The sequence below is a fragment of the Solanum dulcamara genome, chromosome 8 (assembly GCF_947179165.1).
Source record: "Solanum dulcamara chromosome 8, daSolDulc1.2, whole genome shotgun sequence".
NCBI classification, from domain to species: domain Eukaryota; kingdom Viridiplantae; phylum Streptophyta; class Magnoliopsida; order Solanales; family Solanaceae; genus Solanum; species Solanum dulcamara.
In genome coordinates, this window is record NC_077244.1 from 30,313,847 (window position 1) to 30,338,165 (window position 24,319).

A 24,319-nucleotide genomic window follows, 5' to 3' on the forward strand; every position below is an offset into this window, starting at 1 on the left:
CACCCAATTTGGATATTCGTATGAAAGGTTATGCCCAAAATACAGAGGCTATATCATATTTAGGCGAGAATTGAAACATCGTATACAACATTTTTAGGGGATGTTACACATATCAACAACAATAACCACCATCCATATATACTACCACTACCACAACACTATTTAATACAAGCTCCAAATAGCCCACTCAAAACCACAATCTTAAAATATGATTTTCGATCTTTATTTAGTAAAATCACAACCACACGAAAAGGAGCACAACATGGCTGCACATGGCAGCACTTATACCCATTTTTAACCACGTTTCCATCCCTTCAACATATACAAACCACCTTCAAATACAACACCATAATAACAACAACACCAACCAAACTTTAATTCACTAGAATAACTTCAAAACAACCCCTACATGATTTTCAATACCCTTCAAGTGTAACGTGCATAATTTTATATTTCCAGTCCATATTTACACATCCATAACATTTTTAAACCCTTACTCAAATGTGTGAAAAGGGAATCAAGACGTACCTTAACAAACGAGCTTCCAAAGCTTGCTAAAAGTTGTAGGTTCACGTTGAACCTCCTTTTTGCCCCAACGATGAATGCCACATATCTAATCACCTTCCAATGGGTCGAGATTACCTTAGAGAATTAATTACGGAGCAAGAATCGAAGCTCCACCTTGCCTTAGCCATGGCTGAACTTGCCATGGCTTTGAACTCTCCTTGTTTTCTCTTCTCTAAGGCTAAGGTTAAGAAAAAAATGAACAAATAAAGTTTCTAGTCATTATTTAGGCATATATACACCTTTTTTTAAAGTGACACGTGTAAGCCCTTAAGGGTGACACGTGTCCAGCCTCTACATATGTCTAACCCTAGGGGTGATACATGTCTAGATCCTATAGGTCCATCCCCTCTATTCTCCAACCAGCTGCTACCACGTGGCTTGGTGGGGCCCACTTTCTGAGTAGGTGCATCACCTACTTCCCCTTTTTTGTAGGTTTGTAATCTCATCTTACTTTAAGAACCCATGTAATCGTTGCTACATAAGCTCGACATGTACTCACGTAGCTTGATTATACACGACATCCAAATCGATAGCTTATACAAGTAGGTCATTTACCACGACTCATTATTTGGCTTCCAACCCCTTTCAAATCATTCCAAACCTATTTCCAACCACCACTACTAATATAGAGCTAGTTTATGCAAAATATGGGGCTTCACACCCTCCCTTTCTTAGAGTTATTTGATAAAGTCATGAATAACGTGGATCACATGGTAACTTTAGAGAAACTAGGTAACTTTAGAGAAGCTAAATAAATGTTTCCATGTACCAAGGGTGTAGGATATAACATCCTTCCCCCTTTAGAACATTCGTCCTCAAATGTTAATTAATCTCATAAGGTCTCACAAGGATTTCAAGAAATCTCTATAGTAGTTGTCATCCATAGGCCACAAAACCTTGAAGGAAGCCACGTCCTTCGTTTGAAACCTTCTAATTCGCCAATCCAAGATGGAGATAGGTTTCTCCTCGTAGGATAACTCCTCCATCACATGGATCTCATCCACGGGAAATATTCTGGAAGGGTCGCCTATATATTTATGAAGTATTGACACGTAAAAAATTGAAGTACTGCTTCCAAATCAGGTGGTAGGCCTAATTCATAAGCAACTTTTCCTACTCTATAAATGATCTGATAAGGGCCAATGTACCTCGGGCCAAGTTTTCCTTCCTTATCGAATCTCATTACACCATTCATCGGTGACATTTTCAAGAACACTCCATCCCCAACTTCAAACTCTAAATGTCAACGTCAGTTATCTGTGTATGACTTTTGTCGACTCTAGGCTGCTAATAGTTTCTCTTGAATACGCTTCACTTTCTCAATAGCTTGCTGAATCATATCTGGGCCTATTAGTTTAGTCTCACTAACCTTAAACCAATCAATAGGTAATCTGCACTTTCTTCCATATGAAGCTTCATACGGTACCCTTGGCTACACATGTCATGACTTATTACTACACTGTTATCTCGCTCTTTTCTTGTTTTCTCCTTTCAGTTACTCTTTACTTCTTTGTGCTCGCTATCATTTCCATTATCATATAACCTTTATTCGAAACTTTCCCTACAGAACTTAATAAGTCTTCCTTATGTATTCCATAGCTTGTTTTTCTATTTTACACTTATCTTTATATTCTAGTCACACGCACCACGTCATATCTTTGACCACTTTCTCATTAGGCTTTCCTTATCTCCATAACGATCCTCATTATATTCACATTATATCTTATTCGCATTCAATCCCATAGTATAATACTTCTTAACCTTTTTTATGATTCCTACCATGGGTTAATTGCACTCAGTGAAGTAAGCGTACTTAACCTTTTACCTTTCCTAGTCAGTCTTAGCCTTCATATATCACAAGTTGTTATCCCTACTTATTAATTCAGTCAGTACCTTAATATGACACCCTATCAAGATTTGCCAACCTCTTCTAAATCATCTCTTAGTATTACAGGCCCTTCTGAATTATCCCAGCATTTCATTAACAACATATGAAATACATGATCCTGAATAGCCATAAGTTTGTTTCCCTTCCATAAATTCCATCTCCAATTAGTTAGTGAAGAACTAATAAAATGTTACCATGAAGCATTCTCGAACTACCACCAGAAGGAGACTAGAATCCAATAAGCACCACAGTATTTCCTAGTGCTTGACTCACATGGTTTCCCTCTAGGTTTATTCTTGAGTTGTGAACAAATTATTTGGTTCACAACTAATTGTTGAGGGTTTTGTACTTTTCAACAAAAGTGAAACTCAATCGTTGGACATTTTTCCCTTTAATCTGAGCTTTTTCCAAGGCAAAATACGGCTGGAAAATATCTTGGTTTGTTTAAATGAATTCCGAAGTTTGATGCTCTCATATAGGCTTTTTCTAAAATAAAAACTCCCCAAGTAAAAATAGTGCCCCTTACCAACGACATGGAGGATACCTCTTACAGCTTTCGTCCAACATAATAAATTTATCCTATCCGTATTAACTTCCAAGACATATCATGAACTTATATCTCATTTCCTCTTCTTTTTTAGGGGAAAATTTGGGTAGAGTTTCCTCTATATTTCTTACTATCTCAAAACATGCACGCAAGAAATACCAACAACGCCTCACAGGGTTGTCATAAATATATATATATATATATATATATATATATATATATATATATATATATATATATATATATATATATATATATATATATACATATATACACCATATAATATCACAGCCACAAAGGGCTCCCAATATCAACAAAGGTATTGTCTTACCTCGTATATTCAACTTAACTTGCAGCTGTTATATTGTCTTATTTACTTCCTTTTCGATCTTCAGCCTTACATTTCAATTGTACTTCAATACCTTACCCGATATATACTTTTCGTACCATTTATTACTTGCGTACTTAGTAACTTCCAACATCATCAATAACTTTCTTCTATCGGAGTTGTTCTTCTTCTGTAATCAAAGGTTAGTATAAGGAATGAGCTCATTTCATATGGCCCGGCTCTATCGCACGATCTTAGATATGGAAGAGAGGTAACATCCTAAATATCCTGTAGCCTCCTATTTATAGATGTGGTGCATAACACACTAATAAACAACACTCTACTAGACACGATCTGTAGACATTCTGAGGATGAACTACTTTGATACCCTTTTGTCATGACCCAACCTAGTTGGCCGTGACTGGGGTCCGACTTGGACCCCCGTATATATATCTATCAGATGTAGTCAAACCAAACTATGAATAATGTGATAATATACATAAGAACCCCAATGGATCATAATGTTTTCATATACTTATAGCCCTTTCATTTATCTCCTGAGGAGTCACCACTAATCATTTCATGAAAGGACACGCAAGCCAATAAGGTTGTCATTGCATATTAACATTCATAATACATCATATAGATACAGCTGAATAAAACTTATATACAACCCACACATATATGTCTACAGACCTATAAGAGTGTCAATGGTATCATATGGTGGGACAAGGCCCCCGCCGTACTCCTGAATAAATGAATATATACATCAATAGATCAATACCAACAGTTTAGGGTCTGGTATAATGGAGCACTCTAAAATAGCTGAGTGGGAAATCCTAAGCTGGCGGATCCCCAAAACACGTGTCTGTACCTGCGGACATGAAATTCAGTCCCTCAAAGAAAAAGGGTTAGCACGATATATGTACAGAGTATATAAAGCATAACATATCATAAATGAGATCACATCTGCAGCTAGGATGCAGGAGACAAATATAATAATTTATAAATCACTGTACCTGCATCTTATGAAGTGAAGTCATGCATATCATCATCATATACCGTACCCGGCCCATTTTGGGACTCAGTGTTTCAATTATGCCATGATATCATCATCATATATATATACCATACCCGGCCCTCTAGTGAGGGGCTTAGTGAATAAAGTAGTATACACTTATACCGTACTCAACCCATTATGGGACTCAGTACCATAACCATATCATTGCATCATCATATCACCATATACATATATCATACCGTACCCAGCCCTCTAATAAGAGATTCGGTGAATAATGTAGTCAAATACGCTTGGTAACATATCCAGCTCGGGACTCGGTGAAAGATGTTTTACAGTATGCACAAGCAGAGTAGTGCGTAACCATATGCAAATTTAATCATCATCTGAGACTTAATAGAATAGTCAAGTGAATCATCACCTGAAGATCAGGGTAGTAATCATCTCAAGTACCCTTTACATGTCATTAGGGATCATATCAACTAGAGCCTCAGAAATCATAGACATGTATCAAGATAATGCTAAACAGCTTATGGAATCAGAGACATTTGTCATCGTAGAGTCTTTAGGAATAGGAGCTTATACCTCCAATTACTATTCAACATATAGAAGGCTCGAGGCTAATAGCTTAACTACTTTAAGAGTTTTAACATCCAGAAGTGAATAAGAGTCATGAGTCATACTCGGAGCTTATGATTGGAATAATCCCCAAAGCTCATATTACATATCACTTATATATAAGACATACCAAAAGAAAAGAGGGACTTTACATACCTGTTATAGATCAACCGTAACCACACTTGCCTCGTTACCTCCTTAACCTATTTAACACGAAAGTAACACGATTATGAATAACCTTCAAATTTCCAGCTTCTAAATCTACAACCAATTATCTATAGGAACTACTTCCTCGTTCACACTTCTCGACTAGTATATCAATTAGTTAAGAAGTTAACGGAAATCAGGCAGCATTTTCCCTATAACTCACCCTATTCGAACTTCTAATTAACCTCTGATTAGAACAGCTATATCAACAACAACAACAACCATCCATATACACTACCACTACCACAACACTATTCAATACAAGCTCCAAACAGCCCACTCAAAACCACGACCTTAAAATATAATTTTAGATCTTTATTTCGTAAAATCACAACCACACGAAAAAGAGCACAACATGGCTGCACACGGCAGCACTTATACCTATTTTTAACCATGTTTCCATCCCTTCAATATATACAAACCACCTTCAAATACAACACCATAATAACAACAATAACAACCAAACTTTAATTCACTAGAATAACTTCAAAACAACCCCTATACAATTTTCAATACCCTTCAACAGTAACGTACATAATTTTATGTTTCTAGTCCATATTTACACATTCATAACATGTTCAAACCCTTACTCAAATGTGTGAAAAGGGAATCAAGTCATACCTTAACAAACGAGCTTCCAAAGCTTGCTAAAAGTTGTAGGTTCATATTGAACCTCCTTTCTACCCCAACGATGAATCCCACGTAGCTAATCACCTTTTAATGAGTCAAGATTACCTTAGAGAATTAATTTATAGAGCAAGACTCGAAGCTCCACCTTGCCTTAGCCATGGACAAACTTGCCATGGCTTTGAACTCTCTTTGTTTTCTCTATTCTTCTCTAAGGCTAAGGTTAAGAAAAAGATGAAAAAATGAAGTCCCTAGTCATTATTTAGGCATATATACACCTTTTTGAAAGTGACACATGTAATCCCCTAAGGGTGACACGTGTCCAACCCCTACACGTGTCCAACCCTAAGAGTGATACGTGTCCAACTCCTATAGGTCCATCCTTTCTATGCTCTAACCAGGTACTGCCACATGGCTTGGTGGGGCCCACTTTCTAAGTAGGTGCATCACCTACTTCCCCCTTTTCGTAGGTTCGTAATTTTGTCTTACTTTAAGAACCCATATAATCATTGCTACCTAAGCTTGACATGTACTCACGTAGCTTAATTATATACGATATCCAAATCGGTAGCTTATACAAGTAGGTCATTTACCATGACTCATTATTTGGCCTCCAACCCCTTTCAAATCATTCCAAACCTATTTCTAACCATCGCTACTCACATAGAGCTAGTTTATGCAAAATACGAGGCTTCACACCCTTCCTTCCTTAGAGTTATTTGATAACTTCATGAATAATGTGGATTACATGGTAACTTTAGAGAAACTAGGTAACTTTAGAGAAGCTAAATAAATGTTCCCATATACCAAAGATGCGGGGTATAACAGTCTACAATCAGATTGGGTTGTGTTCTAATGCAGAAAGGCAAGGTTATTACATGTGCTTTCAGAAAGCCTAAGGTTCACGAGAGGAATTATCTGACTCATGATCTGGAGTTGGTAGAGGTAGTATTTACACTTAATATTTGGATTCACTATCTTTATGATGTTCATGTAGATATGTTCACGGATTAGAAAAGACTGCAATATGTATTAAGTCAGAAAAAGTTCAATCTGAGGCTGAGAAGATTGCTTGAGTTGCTTAATGACTATGACATGAGTATTTTTTACCATTTAGGTAAAGTTAATATTGTTGCCGATGCTTTTAGTAGGTTGTCCATGGGGAGTACCGCTCATGTTAAGGAAAAGAAGAAAGAGTTAGCTAAGGAAGTGCATAGACTTACATGTTTAGGAGTTTGTCTTGTGAACTCCGATGAGGGAGGCGTTATTCTCTAGAATAGGGCTGAGTCTTTATTAGTTATCTAGGTGAAAAAACTGCAAGATCATGATCCTATTCTCCTCCAATTGAAATATGATGTTCATAAGAAGAAAGTGATTGTTTTCGCCAAAGGCGGATATGGAGTGTTGAGATATCAATTTACGTTGTGTGTTCCAAGTATGGATGGCCTTCAATATAGGATAATGGCGGAGGCCCATAGCTCTAAGTATTTCATCCATCCAAGTTCTACAAAGATGTACCACGACTTGAGAGAGGTATATTGGTGGAATGATATGAAGAGAGACATAGCAGATTTGTATCTAAGTGCCCGAATTGCCAACAAGTCAAAGTTGAGCATCAAAGCCCTTCCTGTGTAGCTTAGAATATAGAGTTACCACGATATTTGAGACAACATGACTTGATTTGGGTGATTATGGATAGGATGACCAAATCAGCTTACGTTTTACCCGTTAAGACTACAAATTCAACCGAAGATTATGTAAGGTTGTATATTTGAGAGATATCCAGGTTGCATGGGGTTCTCATGTCCATCATCTCACAGAGAGGTACTCAATTTACTATATAGTTTTGGAAGTCCTTCGAGAAAGGTTTAGGTTCGAAGGTGAATCTTAGCACTATTTTTCACCCACAGACAGATGGTCAGGCAGAGCATACTATTCATACTCTTAAGGATATAATAGTTTTATTGATTTCAAGGGTAATTGGGATAACCACTTGCTTCTTATTGAGTTTGATTACAATAACAACTTTTATTCAAGCATTCAAATGGATCCATATGAGGCTCTTTATAATAGGATATGTAGATTTCCAAATTGGTGGTTTGAGGTAGGTGAGGTTGAGTTGATAGGGCAAGATTTATTCCATTGGGATATGGAAAAAGTGAAGATCATCCAAGAAAGGTTGAAAACTGCACAAAGTCATCAGAAATTTGACACTAATGTTAGGGAGAAGAGACTTGGAGTTTGAGGTAATTGATTGGGTGTACTTGAAGGTTTCCTCCATGAAGGTAGTTGTGAGATTTGGAAAGAAAGGAAAGTTGAGTCCGCATTACATTGGTCCCTACCATTATAAAGAGAGTGGACAATGTCCCCTATGAGTTAGAGCTTCCTCCAGAGTTAGATGTCGTTCATTTAGTGTTCCATATCGCATGCTTAAGAAATTCTTGGGAGATCCTTCACTCATTGTTCCTACAGAAAACATTGGACTGAAAGATATCTTGTCTTATAAAGAGGTTCATGTTCAAATTCTTGATCATCAAGTTCGTAAATTGAGGACCAAAGAGGTCACTTCATTCAAATTTTTACAACAAAATCAATTCATTTGGAAGGCTACATGGGAGGATAAAAGGATATGAAAGCCAAGTACCCACTATATTCATTCCTCCGAGTGTCGATGTTGAAGGTAATATTCCTATTCCCATCTTGAGTTCATACCTTCTTGAGTTTTATAAAATTGTCTGAGTTATTCTTGAGTTAATGTTTTAAAGTTCTTACATTTTATTCGTGCCTTGAGTAAATTCTAAGCGAGCTCCTCATTAGAGAATGAATGATCCCAAGAAGAAGATATTGTAACACCCCGTACGATTCTAACGTAAATTATTCTAAGAACCAAGAGAAACTCTAGAAAATATAAATTTGGGGACCAGGTTCCCGTCTAAAGAGAAAAAATTTAAAACAGTAGAGTCTGCGATGTCTCTGCATCGCGGAGAAGAAAAATTTAGAAAATCAAATCTGGGGACCAGGTGCGCGACACAAACCTAGAAGATTATTTTTGCCCGACTTTGGTTTTAATAAGGAGTGTTTTGGTCTTTTCTCCACCTTTTTCAAACTTAACCCACTACCTTTTGGTCCAAAATCCATCTTTTATCAGTACCCAAAGGGGTTTTTCTCTCATTAAACACCCAAAACTTTTGAGAGCAAGAACTAAAGAGAAGAGGAGAAGCTATGTTTCAAGAATTTCAAGCCTAATCTTCAATTTTTGCTTAATAAATCTTCGTCTAGGTATGTAAGGCTATCATAACGATGGACTAAATTCGCCCTCGTACCTTACATATCTATATAGTCAATTTGAGTTTAAAGATTGAGTTTTTAATTTCAATAATGTGAATTCTTGAGTTTCCTATATAAATTCCGTTGTGTTCTTGTGTATATTCAAATATATATTGAAAAATTTCTTGAGTTGAGTTTTGAGATTGGGATTCATTGTTGCTCTCACATGAACACTAGTTAAATTTTACATTGATTATTTTATGCACTGCTTGAGTTAAAGAATGAGTATTATTTTCATTGTTTGATTGAAAAATACCTTGAGCATAAGTTGAGTTTGAAAAGTCTTTTATGTATTATTTTTAGCATGAGTTGAGAAGTCTCTTAATCACTATTTTTAGCATGAGAATTATTGAGTATAAATTATGTGAGCATTTTAAACACCTATTTTGAGATTGAGGTGAGAAATCAAATATATCTTTTAAATGCATCCATTGAGTTGAGATTATGTCTATTTTACAGAGAAGAGATGAGTTGAGAAGAGTTGAGTTTTGGGCTAAGTCCAAAAGAGACTAATTGAGCTTATTGAGTTATGAGCATCATAAATTATATTTTGGGAGCAGTATTGAGCACTGATTTGGGTAAAGAGTATAGAACAACTCGAACCCCATAAACTATGTAGCCAGTGTAGGATAGGATCATACCATTCATTCGGGCGACTCCTCATTGTCCCAAAAAAGAACTTTTATTGGATCCAGAGATGAATTTGTGTTCCTTACACTTGCAAGGTATTGGACGGCTGTGGTAACGATAGTAGTTCGTTATATCATTATATAGCTCATAAGTGATGGTTGTCGATTAGAGAAACTCTGAAAGAAATACATTATTATATTTTATACATTGAGATGCATAACTATCTTTTAAAGCATTGTCTCTTATTATATTTCATGCTTATTTGAGTTGAGTTGTTCTCACAGTTGAGTTCTTGATTTGAGTATCTTGAGTAAGTTTTCTTTTGCCATTTTACATACTCGTACATTACATGTACTGACGTCATTCGACCTGTACCATTTTATGATGCAGATACAGGTGATAGAGATCCTACCCAATGCACCATTGAAAATCAGTTTCTACCCAGCTTTGGTGAGACTTTTTTGCATTCTGAGACACTCTTGAGTGTTTATTTTTCAATTATTAATTATTAGTTTGAGGTAGCCATGGTCCTGTCTCGGCACCTATTTTAGAGTCAGTATTCTAGAGTTTTCAAAGACTAGTAGATAGTGTTCAGTTTATTTTCCTAAGTATATTTTAAAACATTGAGATAAGTCTCATACATCTTATATATTTGAATTTTTATGATTTATGCTAAAGAGTATTAAGTTGCATGTTTCATTGTGGCCACCCGAGTTTATTTATGAGTTAAAGTCTTTCGTTGAGTGAGTTAGCCATGTAAAGTGGTTCGTTTGCGACCAGCAATGACTTTTTGAGTGTCGGTCACGTCCAGGGTGTATGCTCGAGGTGTGACAAAGAGTCAAGAGGCTTAGAGTAGTTAATAGGATAGAATAAACCCCCAAAAATCGTTCATATTCATTAATGACTTAATAGAGAAAAGTCTAAAAAACTCCTAAACTTAATTAAAACGAGCTCCTGCACGGAAGGGCCACCACGGTCCGTAAAGCCCACTACGACCCGTGGTGGTGGTCGTGGTGAGGGGACTTTGAGTTGAATTGGAGGGGTGACCACCATGGAGGCCACCACGGATCGTGGTCCTCACCCAATTTCCAATTTGCACCAGGCTAGACCACGATGCCTCTTCACGGCCCGTAGTCCTCTTCACGGCCTGTGAAAGGATCCGTGAAGCTCACCTGTTCCCTACAAAACTGTAATTTCCATGGTTTCCCTTTTTAAACTTCGTTTTCTGCCTTTTCAACTCCGGGGGTCTTATAGATTGATAGCATGATGTTTCTAATTTCAGGTTATGGGTTAGATTTACCTAGTGGTGAGATGTTAGTAGATGTCATCATGACTTGAAATTTTGGATCGTGACATAAATATTTGAATAATAATTAAATGATAATAATTTAGTAAATAATAAATGATACTTTTGTGTATAGTAGAGTCTTTTAATGAATGATAAACAGTTCAATCAATCTTTCTAAGAACCTTCATGCTTTTAAATTAATGTAATAGATAAATAGACAAATAAATATATCTAGATAGATAGATTAAAAGTTCTAATATTTAAAATTTTGAAATTAATATTCTTACCTTAAATAAATCTTATTTAAAATCATGGTAAACAAAACAAAAAAATTAAAATTATTAAAGATAAAAGTTCACGTTCTTTTTAAAATAACTTTTAAATTTTCAAACGTTTTATCATTCCATTAGATATGACATTTATTTTAACGCTAATTTTTATTTTTAAAATAATTTTATACTTCTTGTACATAATTTTATTAATTAATAAGAGACACAAGTGCAAAACATGTACACTAAACTAGTATCTAAAAAAGTATCTTTCAAATTATTTTAACCAAACCCAAATTGTTGCTTTTGAAATACTTTGTTTGAAAAGTATTAAAAAGAAGCAGACAAAAACATTCCACATAGACAAAACATTTCACCTTAACAAAAATTAAATAAATTATTAGAATTAATTAAAATTAAAGATTAAAGTATTACTATCTCCAGCCCAAAAAAACATAAAATAAAATAAAAATATTTTTCTTACCTAACTCCACCACTTTCTCTCACAATATCGCCCCCCCCCCCCCCCCCCAACCTCAATTTTTTAGTTTTATTTTTATTTATTAATTTTTTTATAAAAGTTTTTTTTAAAATCCTTACCTCATATCCCCCCCTTCCCTCTTCAAATATTAATAGATATTTTTATTTTATTCTTTTAAAAAAACAATTCTACACCGCCCCACCTAACCCTCAACTTTTAATTTTTTTTCTCGTTTTGTGTCAGATATGTACATATGATTTTAGGAAAGTATTTTTTACTTGCCGCAAGACTTTTCTTAAAATAATATTTTTTTGTTATATTCGAAATCCAAGATGGAAAAACTATTTTCCTAAAAATATATGTACATATCTAACACAAAACGATAAAAATATAAAAATAAATAAATATAAATTAAGAGCGGAGGGTTAGATGGGGGTAAGTATAAATTTATTTTTTTAAAAAATAAAAATAATGACATTTTTTAGGAAAGAGTGGGGGAAGGGGGGGAATATGAATTTTTTAAACATATTTTATAAAAAAAAATTTAAAAATTTAAAAAATAAAAGGACAGGGATTGTTAAAGGAGAGGGAGGTGGTGGAGTGCGTGAGCAAAATAGTTTAAATTTTATTTTATAAAAAAATAATTTCTTTGTTTGGAGATAGAAATATTTTAGTCTTTAAAATTTAACTAATATTGATAGTTTATATAATTTTTGTCAATGTAAAATATTTTATCCATGTGGAATGTCATATGACAAGATTTTTTAAAAAAAATAGAGAGTGTATTACACACACCTCTGACGTGTGTTTTTCAACTAATAAGTGATAGTTTATGTATGAAACTCATACTTCCAATAGTTTAGGTATGAAACTAAAAAAAGAAAATAATTTAGGTATGCTTTTGATATTTATCTAACAAATTATTAGGATCAAACATATGACTAATGAATTTAACATATAATTTGTGTAAGAATTGTTATATTTCCCTAAAGCATTGGACGTTAGACATTTTTAGAACGCACAATCAATGATATAAGATTTGAAAATTAAAAAGTCAGAAAACGGAATACAAGGATGAAATCTCAGAAAAAAAATTCACTAGTTGAGGTTCACTAGGCCCAACACGGGCCGTATTCAGCACCACGGACCACGGAAGGGAGTCATGGTAGTTCCAGGAAATGAAAATGAGATCAGGAGAGGACAACGACCTGGTTCATGACCCGTAGTCATGGTCACAGACCGTTAAGTGGTCCGTGGAAGCCAACCCTTAAAACCATAAAGTGGGTCATCTTCATGAGGGCCACTACGGCCCGTCAAGACCAGTATGGCATTTGGTCCCGTTCCATCAAGAGTCCTTGTCCAAGCTTGACCAATGAAATCTTCACAGACCACCCCACGACCTGTGGAACTTTTCACGGACAATGAAGATGGTTTGTCTAGGGTTCCGTTCATTTTTAACTTAAGGGTATTAAGGTCAATTATGTAGTGTGAGAATAGATTTGGAGATATTTTAAGGTCATAAGAATCCTTTAGCACAAAGTTAAGTCGAAAGCTTCCTTACCGATTGAGTTTCGATATAAGATTTCACATGGGTTGATTTAAAACAATCATATCTCCTAGAATATGAAGAATTAGGTGACCCGTGATATATAAAATTAAAGTTCTTTGAGTCCTCTTTCCAACTCCACTGAGTTTTCCTTATTTGGAGTTCATAGTAAAACGTTATGCCTATTTTAGTGAAGCCCTATCAGGCAGTTGCATGTTCACGACCGCCACTATGGACCATGAAGATCAATACGGGTCGTATTGCCTTCCATGATGGATGGCTACAATTATTTTTCAGCAACTTCCTACACACGTCCTAGGGTTATTTTGGTCCTTTTCAAAGATTTTTAGCCCTATTCTAAGTCATTTTTGGGTGTGTTGAAGGAATATATCATTCCACTAACTAGTTTTTTCCTCATAGTCATCAATCTAAATATCCAAGTATCTATAAATCCTCTCTCTAAAAGGTTCTCTCAAGAGTATTCTTCTTCCTCAAGCAATTCAAAGGGGAATTCAAGTCAAGTCTTCGATCAAAAGCAAGGTTAGGTCATCCTAAATCAAATGTATGTGGAACTTCATCTATGGGGTACCTTTCACCCATGGAATCCCAAGTTTTCTCTCCACAATTCCTTATGATTTTCATTTAAAAAGCCTTAATTTTATGATAATGCATTAGGTCTTCTTATTCATGATATATTATATAATTATTTATTAAATTATGCATCCAATTGATATTATCTTCATGAATTATGTATGGGTTGATATAAGGAATATGATCATGTATGTTTTCAAGTCAATTGTTCATGTGTTCATGTTTCTGCCCTAATTTCAAGTATAAGCTATGATTATGAAATCCAAGTACGCAGTTATGTTTTATAAATGAAGGTGACCTAAGACCCTAATGATGTTTTATGAAAATGATTCATAATGATGGAAGGACTACACCCACATTACATGAGCTATTTCTGTGAAGAAATTTTATGAACTATTATTTATGACAAACTTATGATATACTATGTATAATGTTCTATTGAGAGTTAACCTAGCACCGAGAGGATCTTGGGATAGAGGCTCACCCTTTAGTAGAGGCATCAGACCGTTAGTAGAAATTCCATTGTCCCATGACTATGTGCCACCGTAGGCAGAAGGATCACCCGTTAGTAGTGCCTTGATTCCTTAGAAAGGGTCACCAATTATTAGAGGCTTAATTTCTTAAGTAGCTTAGTGGATCCACTTAGGCATTACAGTTCGTATCTTGGCAAGTATGGACCCTCTCTTTTCGGTGTGGGGGGTAAACACAGGACTCCATGTTATAACTCACATGATTTATGTCAGTTAATAGTATCTCTCACAAAGTCTTATGACTCTCAAAAATGACTTTTATCTCCCACATATTTATGGTTCCTATGATGATGATGATATTTTGATGCATTGACCAATGAGTTAAATATTTTAATGCATTCATGATTTTACTTATATTTTAAAGATATTGGTCTTGCCTCTCATTACTCATATTGACTATGTCCTATGTTTATTGTTCATGCATCTTCTTACATACTTAGTGCATTTCATGTACTAACGCATATTTTTTGTCTACATTATATCATAATGTAGGGTCCGAAGATCACATTCATTCTCCTCCCCTTCGTGGCTAGATCTTGCTATAGTAGTATTTGGTGTTAAGTCCTTATGTTCCGAGGACGAGACATTTTTACTTCATATTGTCATTTGACTTCGTCATTACTCTTATATTGTCATGAGTGAGCTAGGGACTTGTCTTATGCCCCATCGAGTTAGTAGAGGCATGTTAGATATTCATGGAGTCTATGTTGTCTTCCTTTTCTCATTTTGAGACTTATGCCTTTATTGAGATTATGCTTCCTTATTCTCTTAGTTTTATTTTCTTTATTTATCTTATGCATGCTCATTAATGATATGCTAAGAAGCTTGGTTGGGGTCCCTCGAGATTTTAATCGCCGTGTCACGGTTAGACCCTAGTGTGAATCGTGACAAATGTAGGACATAATTCTCATAAAACTAAGAGTATGTTTGAATTGCCTTTTAACTTTTTAACTTATATAGTTTTAATTTAAAATCAAGTGTTTATAAACATTTTTTAAAATGCTAAACAATACTTTTTAAATAACTCAAAAACTTTAAAAAATAATTAAAATAAATAAAATCAAACAGGCTGTAAGCTCCAAATATAAACCTCGAAGCATTTTATGAGTGCGTCCAAAATTGCCTTTTATAAAACCCTGATCTCCATTAATAAATTACCCTTAATTCATTTTCCATGTTTTCACCGTTGTCACTAGTACATAAGAAAGGAATCCACAAAGCGTTTTGTATACAATTAACATGGACACCATCAATCTCTTTCTCTATCTTTTCCTCTCTGTTTTCGCCTTTTTTCTCCTCCGGGCTATGGCGGCGGCCCATCTTCGCCGGCGTAAAACTCGACTCCCGCCGGGAACCGTTGGCTTGCCCTTTATAGGAGAAACCCTCCAGTTAATTTCTGCCTACAAGACCGAAAACCCCGAACCGTTCATCGATGACAGGGTTTCTAAATACGGCAACATTTTCACCACCCATATCTTTGGTGAACCGACGGTTTTCTCCGCTGACCCGGAAACGAACCGGTTTATTTTGCAGAATGAAGGCCGGCTTTTCGAGTCCAGTTATCCCGGTTCGATACAGAATTTGCTAGGGAGGTATTCTCTCTTGCTTATGAGAGGAACTCTACACAAAAGAATGCATTCTTTAACTATGAGTTTTGCTAATTCTTCCATCCTTAAGGACCATCTATTGGCCGACATAGATCGGTTGGTAAGGCTTAATTTGGATTCCTGGACCGGCCGTGTTTTCCTCATGGAGGAGGCCAAGAAGGTAATAATCTGTCGATCTCCTCCTACAAAAATTTCTACAATCAACAAAGACATTAATTCAGTTTTTTTTTTCTGTTCTACCCGAAGAGTAATAAAGTTTTTAATGAGTTTTTTTAACTAAAATAAAGTTTTCAATGAGTTTTTTTTAACTAAAAAAGGATCAAGGGAGTAACTAATTCAATGAATTAATAAATTGTAACTAAGCGGCGCACAAGGGAGTCTTGAGTTTTGATGGATTAGAGAACAAGAAATGGATAGATGAGTCAGATTTCCAAGGTTTGTGGTGGGGTATGATAACTTTAGTGTATTCCAAATTAATGGAGCAAGATGAGATATATGAAAAAGAGTATTTTATGCATTGTAATAAGTAAAGATGTTTGTAATTATGATGATAACACATGTGCATGTCCATAGAAAGAATGTGATGTTATTATGTATGCCTTCTCCTTTTGTTTTCTTGCCGATAATATAATAAATAATTATCTTTTGTATTGGGCTATATGAAGAGAAAATGTAATTAAGTTTTAACATGATGTGCAGATAACGTTTAATCTAACAGTGAAGCAGCTGATGAGTTTTGATCCATGCGATTGGACAGAAAACCTCATGAAAGAGTACATGCTTGTAATTGAAGGCTTCTTCAGCATTCCTTTGCCTATCTTCTCATCCACCTACCGCAAGGCCATTCAAGTATGTATAGATACGCCGATCCAATTGTATGTATGTATATATGTATGTACAGCCTAGCTTTAACTTAGTGTTGATAATATTTCAGGCGAGAAGGAAAGTAGCGGAGGCGTTAGGATTAGTGGTGAGAGATAGGAGGAAAGAGAGAGAAGGAGGAGAGAGAAAGAATGATATGTTGGAGGCCTTGTTTGAAGGAGACGGCGGGGGAGTTGAAGGAGGAGGAGGCTTTTCCGATGAGGAAATTGTCGATTTTATGCTCGCCTTGCTTGTTGCTGGCTATGAAACTACCTCTACCATCATGACCCTTGCTGTCAAATTCCTCACCGAGACACCCCATGCTCTCTCACACCTTAAGGTCCCATTCTACTCTTCTTTATTTTATTTTATTTTATTTATTCAATCACTTTTCTTATTTCTAAATTATTTATTTATTTTACGCCAAGTAAATGTTTCACCATTATTTTACATCATAAGTTGATTTCGTGCAGTTAAACAACTTGGAAACGAGAGGGTACATAGTACTCCATTCCTTCTATATTTAATTTCAGGGCAAAAAAATAAAAAGAAAAAGAGAGAGACTATATTGCTGACAGATAAGCTGAAAATAAATAAAATAAGTTAAGTATTTTATTAGAATTTTATGATTTTAAATATATAATTGTCATTTTTAAGTATATAAGAGAATGTTGTGTAGCTCTATTAATTAAATCGAGGATAGAATTTTAGTGGACCCTAAAGTTGCTACCCACATGTTTGACCTGTCTTTCTTCTTTAGTAGATGAATTATCTGCTTATCTAAATTCTCATCCAAGCAAATAATGGAGGATCTCCACTCATTTCTCCCCTTCCGCCGCATGGGTCTAAACAATTGGCATCGATTTCCACAAATTGTAATTACTAATCTACCGGCAATAGAGAGTAGTCTCATTACTATTGACAAATATGATTAATAGAGCGGAGCTATATTTGTACAACTACAAATCAAGGAATGTTTCTTCCCCAAATACTCTTCCAAAATGGTAGTCACAAATCCGGCTCCTATAATTTTGTTCTCAAAAAATCTGTTTATCCCATAATTGTTGCAACAAATTTACTCATCCTTAAATACCCTAAAGTCCTCTTCCATAAGATCAAAGAGAATTTAGCAGAAAATAAAAAATAAATTTAACTATATTTTCAAATCTAAAACTACCCCCATTTAATTTTGAATCTGCAACTAAGTTTACTTATTATTATATGTTCGTATGTAATTGCTTGGTTCAAATTAATAATCAAGAATCTGAAGGAAAAAAGTATATATATCAAAGAAAAGGATGTCCCATATCTGACTTTGACTCGCAAAAAGAGAGAAATGTAAGTGTTGCAACAGACATACATATATCGAAAAAATAACAGATAAATTGATTTTGAAATTTATTCATTCTCTTTAAATTAATTGTTCATACTTCATCATTTTATCTTCTTCTTCTTTTTTTATTACATATTCATTTTCTTCTAAAGTTCCACATATTATAAGCCTCACATAGTTAGTAGGAATATAAAGATTTTAAAAAAAGTATATTTATAAATGAGATAATATTTCAGCTAGCATTTTGGAATTACCAAAAAAGAGTTGGAATAAATTAAGAAAACATTTGTTATTTTAAGTATGATTAGGATCTTATTTAGGATAATTAAATTTTATAATATTCAATTCTTAACTATGACATGTGTCTCTCGTTCTAGTACGAACATAAGAGAATAGAGAAAGCCTCATCTGGTAGTCACCCACCCTTTACAACCAAGACTCCTTGATTTACGTACTATGGTACTTTATTTTGGTACACTTGAGTACTCGAGGAACAAAAATCACGCCACTTTCTGTAACTTTTTGTTATTTGTAAACTACTTTTATCTCCATTTATTTTTTCTCTTTTGGTATATGTTTCTCAGCTAGAGATCCGAATCTAGCTTCCTCTAATTTCCTCGTCGTTTCATTCAATATATTCACTTGCTTTCAGTATCCCCCACCACCTCAAGGAAAAGAGTTGATGTTCCTTGATACACACACATTTTAGAGAGTTAACGATGTTTCAGTTGGACCTTTACCCTATTCTTTTAATGCAATGGACAAATCTTGTAGGAGTATCTTATTTTTATAAGAACAAAAGGTTTAGTATCTAATTTGGAATAATTAAACTTGAAAAAAATGCGTGTCATTCATGAAATGGCCTTTGTGGCCGACAAAGTAGAGAAATTGGCAATTGGTACTCAAGAAAACGATTGTTCGGTAGCCCCATGTGTCCTGACTCTTTGTTGTATCAACATCACACGTGCATCCAAGTTCGTACCAAGACCACATTGAATCCGATACCATTTGCGATTATCAAATGCCCATTACTTTATTTAACTTTGCATGTATATTTTATTCGGCACCCATAGAGATATAGTAACTGGATATTGAATATGGGCATAAGAAGTATATATCAAATATGGACCCTCGCAAGCTTTTTATAAGTATCTCTAATCCCTCTACTCAATGTCTTTATATTCATGTTTATTTATCCGTCACATAATTCATTAAAATGTACCCCGGTCCCATGTTTCTTACCTTTATTCAATTTGACTTTAGTCAATGGAGTATAACATTAAACAGCTACTATTATCAAACACCATAAAAAAATAAAAAAACTTAAAAATCGTAAACATTTAAACCAAGCCAATCCATGTGTCCTCTAAGACATGTGACTTATAGTCAAAAATTAGTCGATGAAAGCTAAGGGGAGAATAGTCAAATAAGAGCAGAAGCATCGGGTCTATGTTCTGTCGAATAAAGGGAAAAACCGGTGGGGGTACAACCACTGGATAAATGCGCAAACTTCTGCACGCCTATGTCTGTCTTTTTGTTTTCTTTTAAAATTTGAGCTAAATGGAAAAGTTGTAACCCAAAAAGAAAAATATTACTTTTTTCTTTTTAATTTATGTAAATCTATTTTTTTTATATAAATTAAAAAGAAAGAAGTAATTTTTTTTTGTTATTGTTATTGTCATGTAAAATTTGCATTTTTTGTCAGTTCTTTTATATATTGTTTTTCTTTCTTACTTGGATCTGTGACTTTTGAGTCGAGGGTCTTTCGAAAACAACCTTACTATCTCCATGAGATAATGATAAGATTTGCGTACGTTCTATCCTCCTCAGTCCCCACTTGTAGAATATCACTGGGTATGTTGTTGTTGTATATCTTTTTTTTTTCTATTTAAATAACTTATTTGAACTTTTTATTTTATCTTTAATAAAAATTTGTTATTGTCACGCCATAACAATATACCCAGTGATATTAAGAAATGTTTTAGATTATATGCTTCAAAACTATATAAATATTATGATATATTCAAAATTCTTACTAACCATACAAATGTTATGATATAAGTTAGCTTTTGTGTAGTCAAATAGGAATGTATGAGTTGGAGCGGAGAAATACTTCCTCTTTTTTTTTTTAATTGTCCTCTATATTAAAAATATATTTTCTTTTTATTTGTTCATTTTAGTAAATCAAGATAGATTTATTGTTTTCTTCTAATATTACTCAATATTACTCGAGTAACTACTCACTCCGTTTAGATTTGTTTGTTTTAGTTGATTTTAAAATGAATTTTTTTTTGATTCTTTAATTTTACTTTTTATATGACAAGATTAAGATTACAAGATTAAATAACATTTTAATATATTCTACATATTTTTAATTTAGATCTCAAAATCCAAATGATTTTTTTAATTTCTAAAATTTCATATCAAATTAAAATTAGATAATTAAATTAAAACGGAGGAAGCACATAAGATAAAGATACTATTTGTAACTTAAATTTTCAAAGTATAATTTAATGAGGTTAATTTAATATTTTTTTTAAAGAAGAATCAAGTCAGCATGAGTCAAAGTAAAAAAGAAATGAAAAGTAATAAATAAATGGTTGAAAAAGAAGAACGCTTTAGGAAAATGGCGTGGCTGATCTGGAGGGGTTGTAAATTAGAAGTCAGGAAAAAGTAAACAGCAAGTTGGTAAATTTTTTAGTAGGGTTGAGTCTATTGTCTGCTCATTGCTGCTCTGATTTAATGACAGCCACACCAATGACTGCTTTTTCTTCTTTTTGATGTCCTACACCCTGTGAGGTCCGGTTCATGAGTACATGGAAGATATTTTATAGTAAAAATTATCATGTCTCGGAAATATGATCAATCGACCAAAAATATTTGTTCACTTTGTTGAAATTGACAATCTGTCAAAAGATATTTTCACATATCTTTTTTGAAATTGACAATCGTCCGAAAGATATTTTCACACATTTTTGTTAAATCGGCCAAAAAATTTTGTTCACATTAAAATGTTGAAATTTTTATATTTGCTTATATCATCAGTGACATAGAAGTGTTTTTTCTCTTCCTATAAATTGAGGGTTCTTACTCATCTATAAAATACAACAAGATAGAAAGAAAAAATATCAGAGAGCAAAGTGAGATATATCATAGACTATAAGAAAATAGTTTGTGAAGAAAAATAGAGTGTGAGTGATAATTTATTAAGGTGCGAAATCAAAAGAGTATTGTTTTTTTTGAGTACGTTGTGGTCACTTTGAGTATTGTATTCGTGGTTATCCACCGTAAATTCCTTACTATAGTTATATTAGTTGTCTTTCTTGGCCTGTGGTTTTTGCCTTATTTAAAAGGATTTCCACGTAAATTCTTGGTGTCACTATTTTTTCATTTATTTCTATTATTTTAACAATATATATTTTCGTTTTAGTCCGCGTTTTTCCAACACACCCAACTTCATTTCTTTATGTTATACCTTCCTCCCGTTCATATTATTTGATGTTCTTAATTTTTTCATTTTATTCAAATAATTGTTTTTTCACTAATCAAGTAGAGATTAAGTTTTCCCTAACTTTACCCTTATTTGTTTAAGTGAGTTTTTTACATAATCAAGCCAAATTCTAGTACACATTATGTCAATTTAGAAAGATGCATCTTTTGATTAAGGGTAATTTAGTGAAAACAACTCTTACTTTCTATAGGTGAGTGGATTCTTAAGAAGTATACACAAGTTAAAAACACCATATAATATGGACCGAGGAGTGACTGTATCTTTGTTGCTTTATGTAATTCTAATTTGGTTTGATACTTTAGCGTTCATTAATATACTTGTTTGTATTATTCAAGGCACTTACCTACCAACTAACTTCAACATTCCCTCTTTCAATTTTACTTATCCTCAATAGATTTTGTGCTCTTCTTAAGAAATAACAAATGAAGTGCATATTTTATCATAATACCTATGTTAGTTGGTGTTTAGTCTCAAAAAATGATTTGGGAGTGAAAAATAAATGTTAAGTGTTCTCTTGATATATTTAAGTGGACAACTAAAAGTGAACGGATGGAGTAGAATTTATTCAAACAATCTTCTCTTAGTAAATTTGAGTTGAATCAGGTTTACACAGGAAAAGAAGAGCATTATTGATCGTGATTCATGAGACTAAATCATATTTTGTCTATAGAGGAAAAAATCTTTTTAACAGTATCATTAGCCAAGAATTATACATATTAAAGAATCATTAGCCAGGAAGTCAGCGAAGATGAATAATTGATTTTAAATTATAATGATAATTGAACTTGTTTTGGCAGGAAGAGCACGAGGAGATCAGGTTAAGAAAAGGTGAAATTGAGTCTTTACAATGGGAGGATTACAAGTCAATGCCCTTTACTCAATGCGTAAGTGTATTACTCAACAGACTCAACTCAAAACTTTATAATCTATTGTACTATGATATCAGTTTGTCTATGATTTCATGTTCAGGTTGTTAATGAAACTCTGCGCATCGCTAACATAATTAGTGGAGTGTTCAGGAGAGCTAAGACTGACATAAGTATCAAAGGTAAGTTGCCATCACCTTATTTGTGATTTAATGGAAGATTTCTCTACAACAAATAAAGAATTTTGCGGCAACAATCTGATATAACGGCAATAATATAATAAAGGGTATTTATAATCAACACTCTATATAAATGTCGCTAAAGGCTTTAGTGATTCTAGATGCTTTGACATTCACTCAATTGCCACTAAAAAAAATCTATTGCCACTAAATGTCTCTTTTGTTGTAGTGATTCTCTCTAGACATGTGTATAGCATGACACTTCCAATATTCAATGCAATACTTTGAGGTAAAGAAAAGCTTACATGTGAAAAGTAAAACCCGTATCAATTAATAGCATATTCTCATTTAATGTCATTAGTTTGAGCCTCTTGGGGTCATCCAGGCATATATTAGTTCTATTACTATGTCAACAAGATATGATCGATATTTGAAGTACTAAGTAGTGGAAGTTTATGATATTCTCAGGTTATACCATTCCAAAAGGTTGGAAGGTTTTTGCTTCTTTCCGAGCTGTTCATCTAGACCATGTACATTTCAAGGATGCACGTACATTTGATCCATGGAGGTGGCAGGTGCTTTAATATATCCATCTCACTCTATTCCATATAAAATTTGACAAAAAGGGTTGACTCACGTGAATAAACATTTGTCAAAATGTGTGAAAACGTACAGAGTAGTGCAGGACCGACAAGCTCACCTAACGTATTCACACCATTTGGCGGGGGACCTCGTCGCTGTCCTGGTTATGAGCTTGCTAGAGTGGAACTCTCTGTTTTCCTTCACCACTTGGTGACTCGTTTTAGGTACGCTTGATTCACTATGTAGATTTCATTTTCCACATGCGCAGAACTATGATTAGTGTAAAACACTTATTTTGGTGCTAAATTTTTTGATTGCAGTTGGGTACCGGCTGAGCCAGATAAACTAGTATTCTTCCCAACGACAAGGATGCAGAAGCGGTATCCAATTATCGTCCAACATCGAAGCTTGTTTGAGCCGTGTAAAGAATGAGGTGGCTGCGTTAGCAGAGAGAAGAAGAGAACGGTTTCTGAGATTGTAGGATGCAGAGTGGTAGCGAAGGGAGCTGTATGAAAGCTGTTAAATAAGACAATGGTATATAGGTGGAGCATATACATAGGAAATTAAATTATTTTGTAGTGAATTGAGCAGAGATCACATTCCTCTCCGCTACGAATGAAAGGGGAATCAGGAAGATTTTATTCTGAGCAAGTGGTTATTTATAATATTAATTAATGTGAAGACCAGTATAATACCTCTTACACACTTGTCAAACCTAACGAATATAAAAGTAGGGGTGGCAAAATCCAACAAAACCATTTCAATCTAATCCAATTTGTTTAAGTTTGGTTGGTTATTGACGTGCCTATTCATTTCAACTCAATTCATTAAAAATTGGGTTGATATGTAACCTGAATTGGCTCATAAGAGATCTTGTTAAAATATTTTTAAAAACTTTTTTTTTTCAATTTGATTTGT

The 24,319-nt window shown here is 34.1% G+C and overlaps 1 protein-coding gene across 2 annotated transcripts; it reads left to right on the forward strand.

The window, feature by feature from the left end:
• The first annotated feature begins 15,598 nt into the window (after positions 1-15,598).
• LOC129899171 (3beta,22alpha-dihydroxysteroid 3-dehydrogenase) lies at positions 15,599-24,082 on the forward strand. Of its 2 annotated transcripts, XM_055974013.1 has the most exons (8): positions 15,608-16,229; positions 16,769-16,918; positions 17,004-17,270; positions 22,572-22,658; positions 22,744-22,822; positions 23,288-23,394; positions 23,495-23,625; positions 23,722-24,082. In XM_055974013.1, exons 1-8 carry the CDS (start codon positions 15,702-15,704, stop codon positions 23,831-23,833), a joined length of 1,461 nt encoding a protein of 486 aa, XP_055829988.1. In that variant the 5' UTR covers positions 15,608-15,701; the 3' UTR covers positions 23,834-24,082. The 2 variants fall into 2 exon arrangements, with proteins under 2 accessions (XP_055829989.1, XP_055829988.1); XM_055974014.1 differs by lacking the exons at positions 23,495-23,625; positions 23,722-24,082 and adding an exon at positions 23,049-23,108 and having other exon boundaries at positions 15,599-16,229.
• The last annotated feature ends 237 nt before the right edge of the window (positions 24,083-24,319 follow it).

Coding starts and splice junctions, on each gene's coding strand:
- LOC129899171 (XM_055974013.1), top strand. CDS start 15,702: ATGGACACCATCAATCTCTTTCTCTATCTTTTCCTCTCTGTTTTCGCC. Junction 22,659..22,743: donor CAATGCCCTTTACTCAATGC/GTAAGTGTATTA, acceptor TTTCATGTTCAG/GTTGTTAATGAAACTCTGCG. Junction 23,395..23,494: donor TTGATCCATGGAGGTGGCAG/GTGCTTTAATAT, acceptor GAAAACGTACAG/AGTAGTGCAGGACCGACAAG.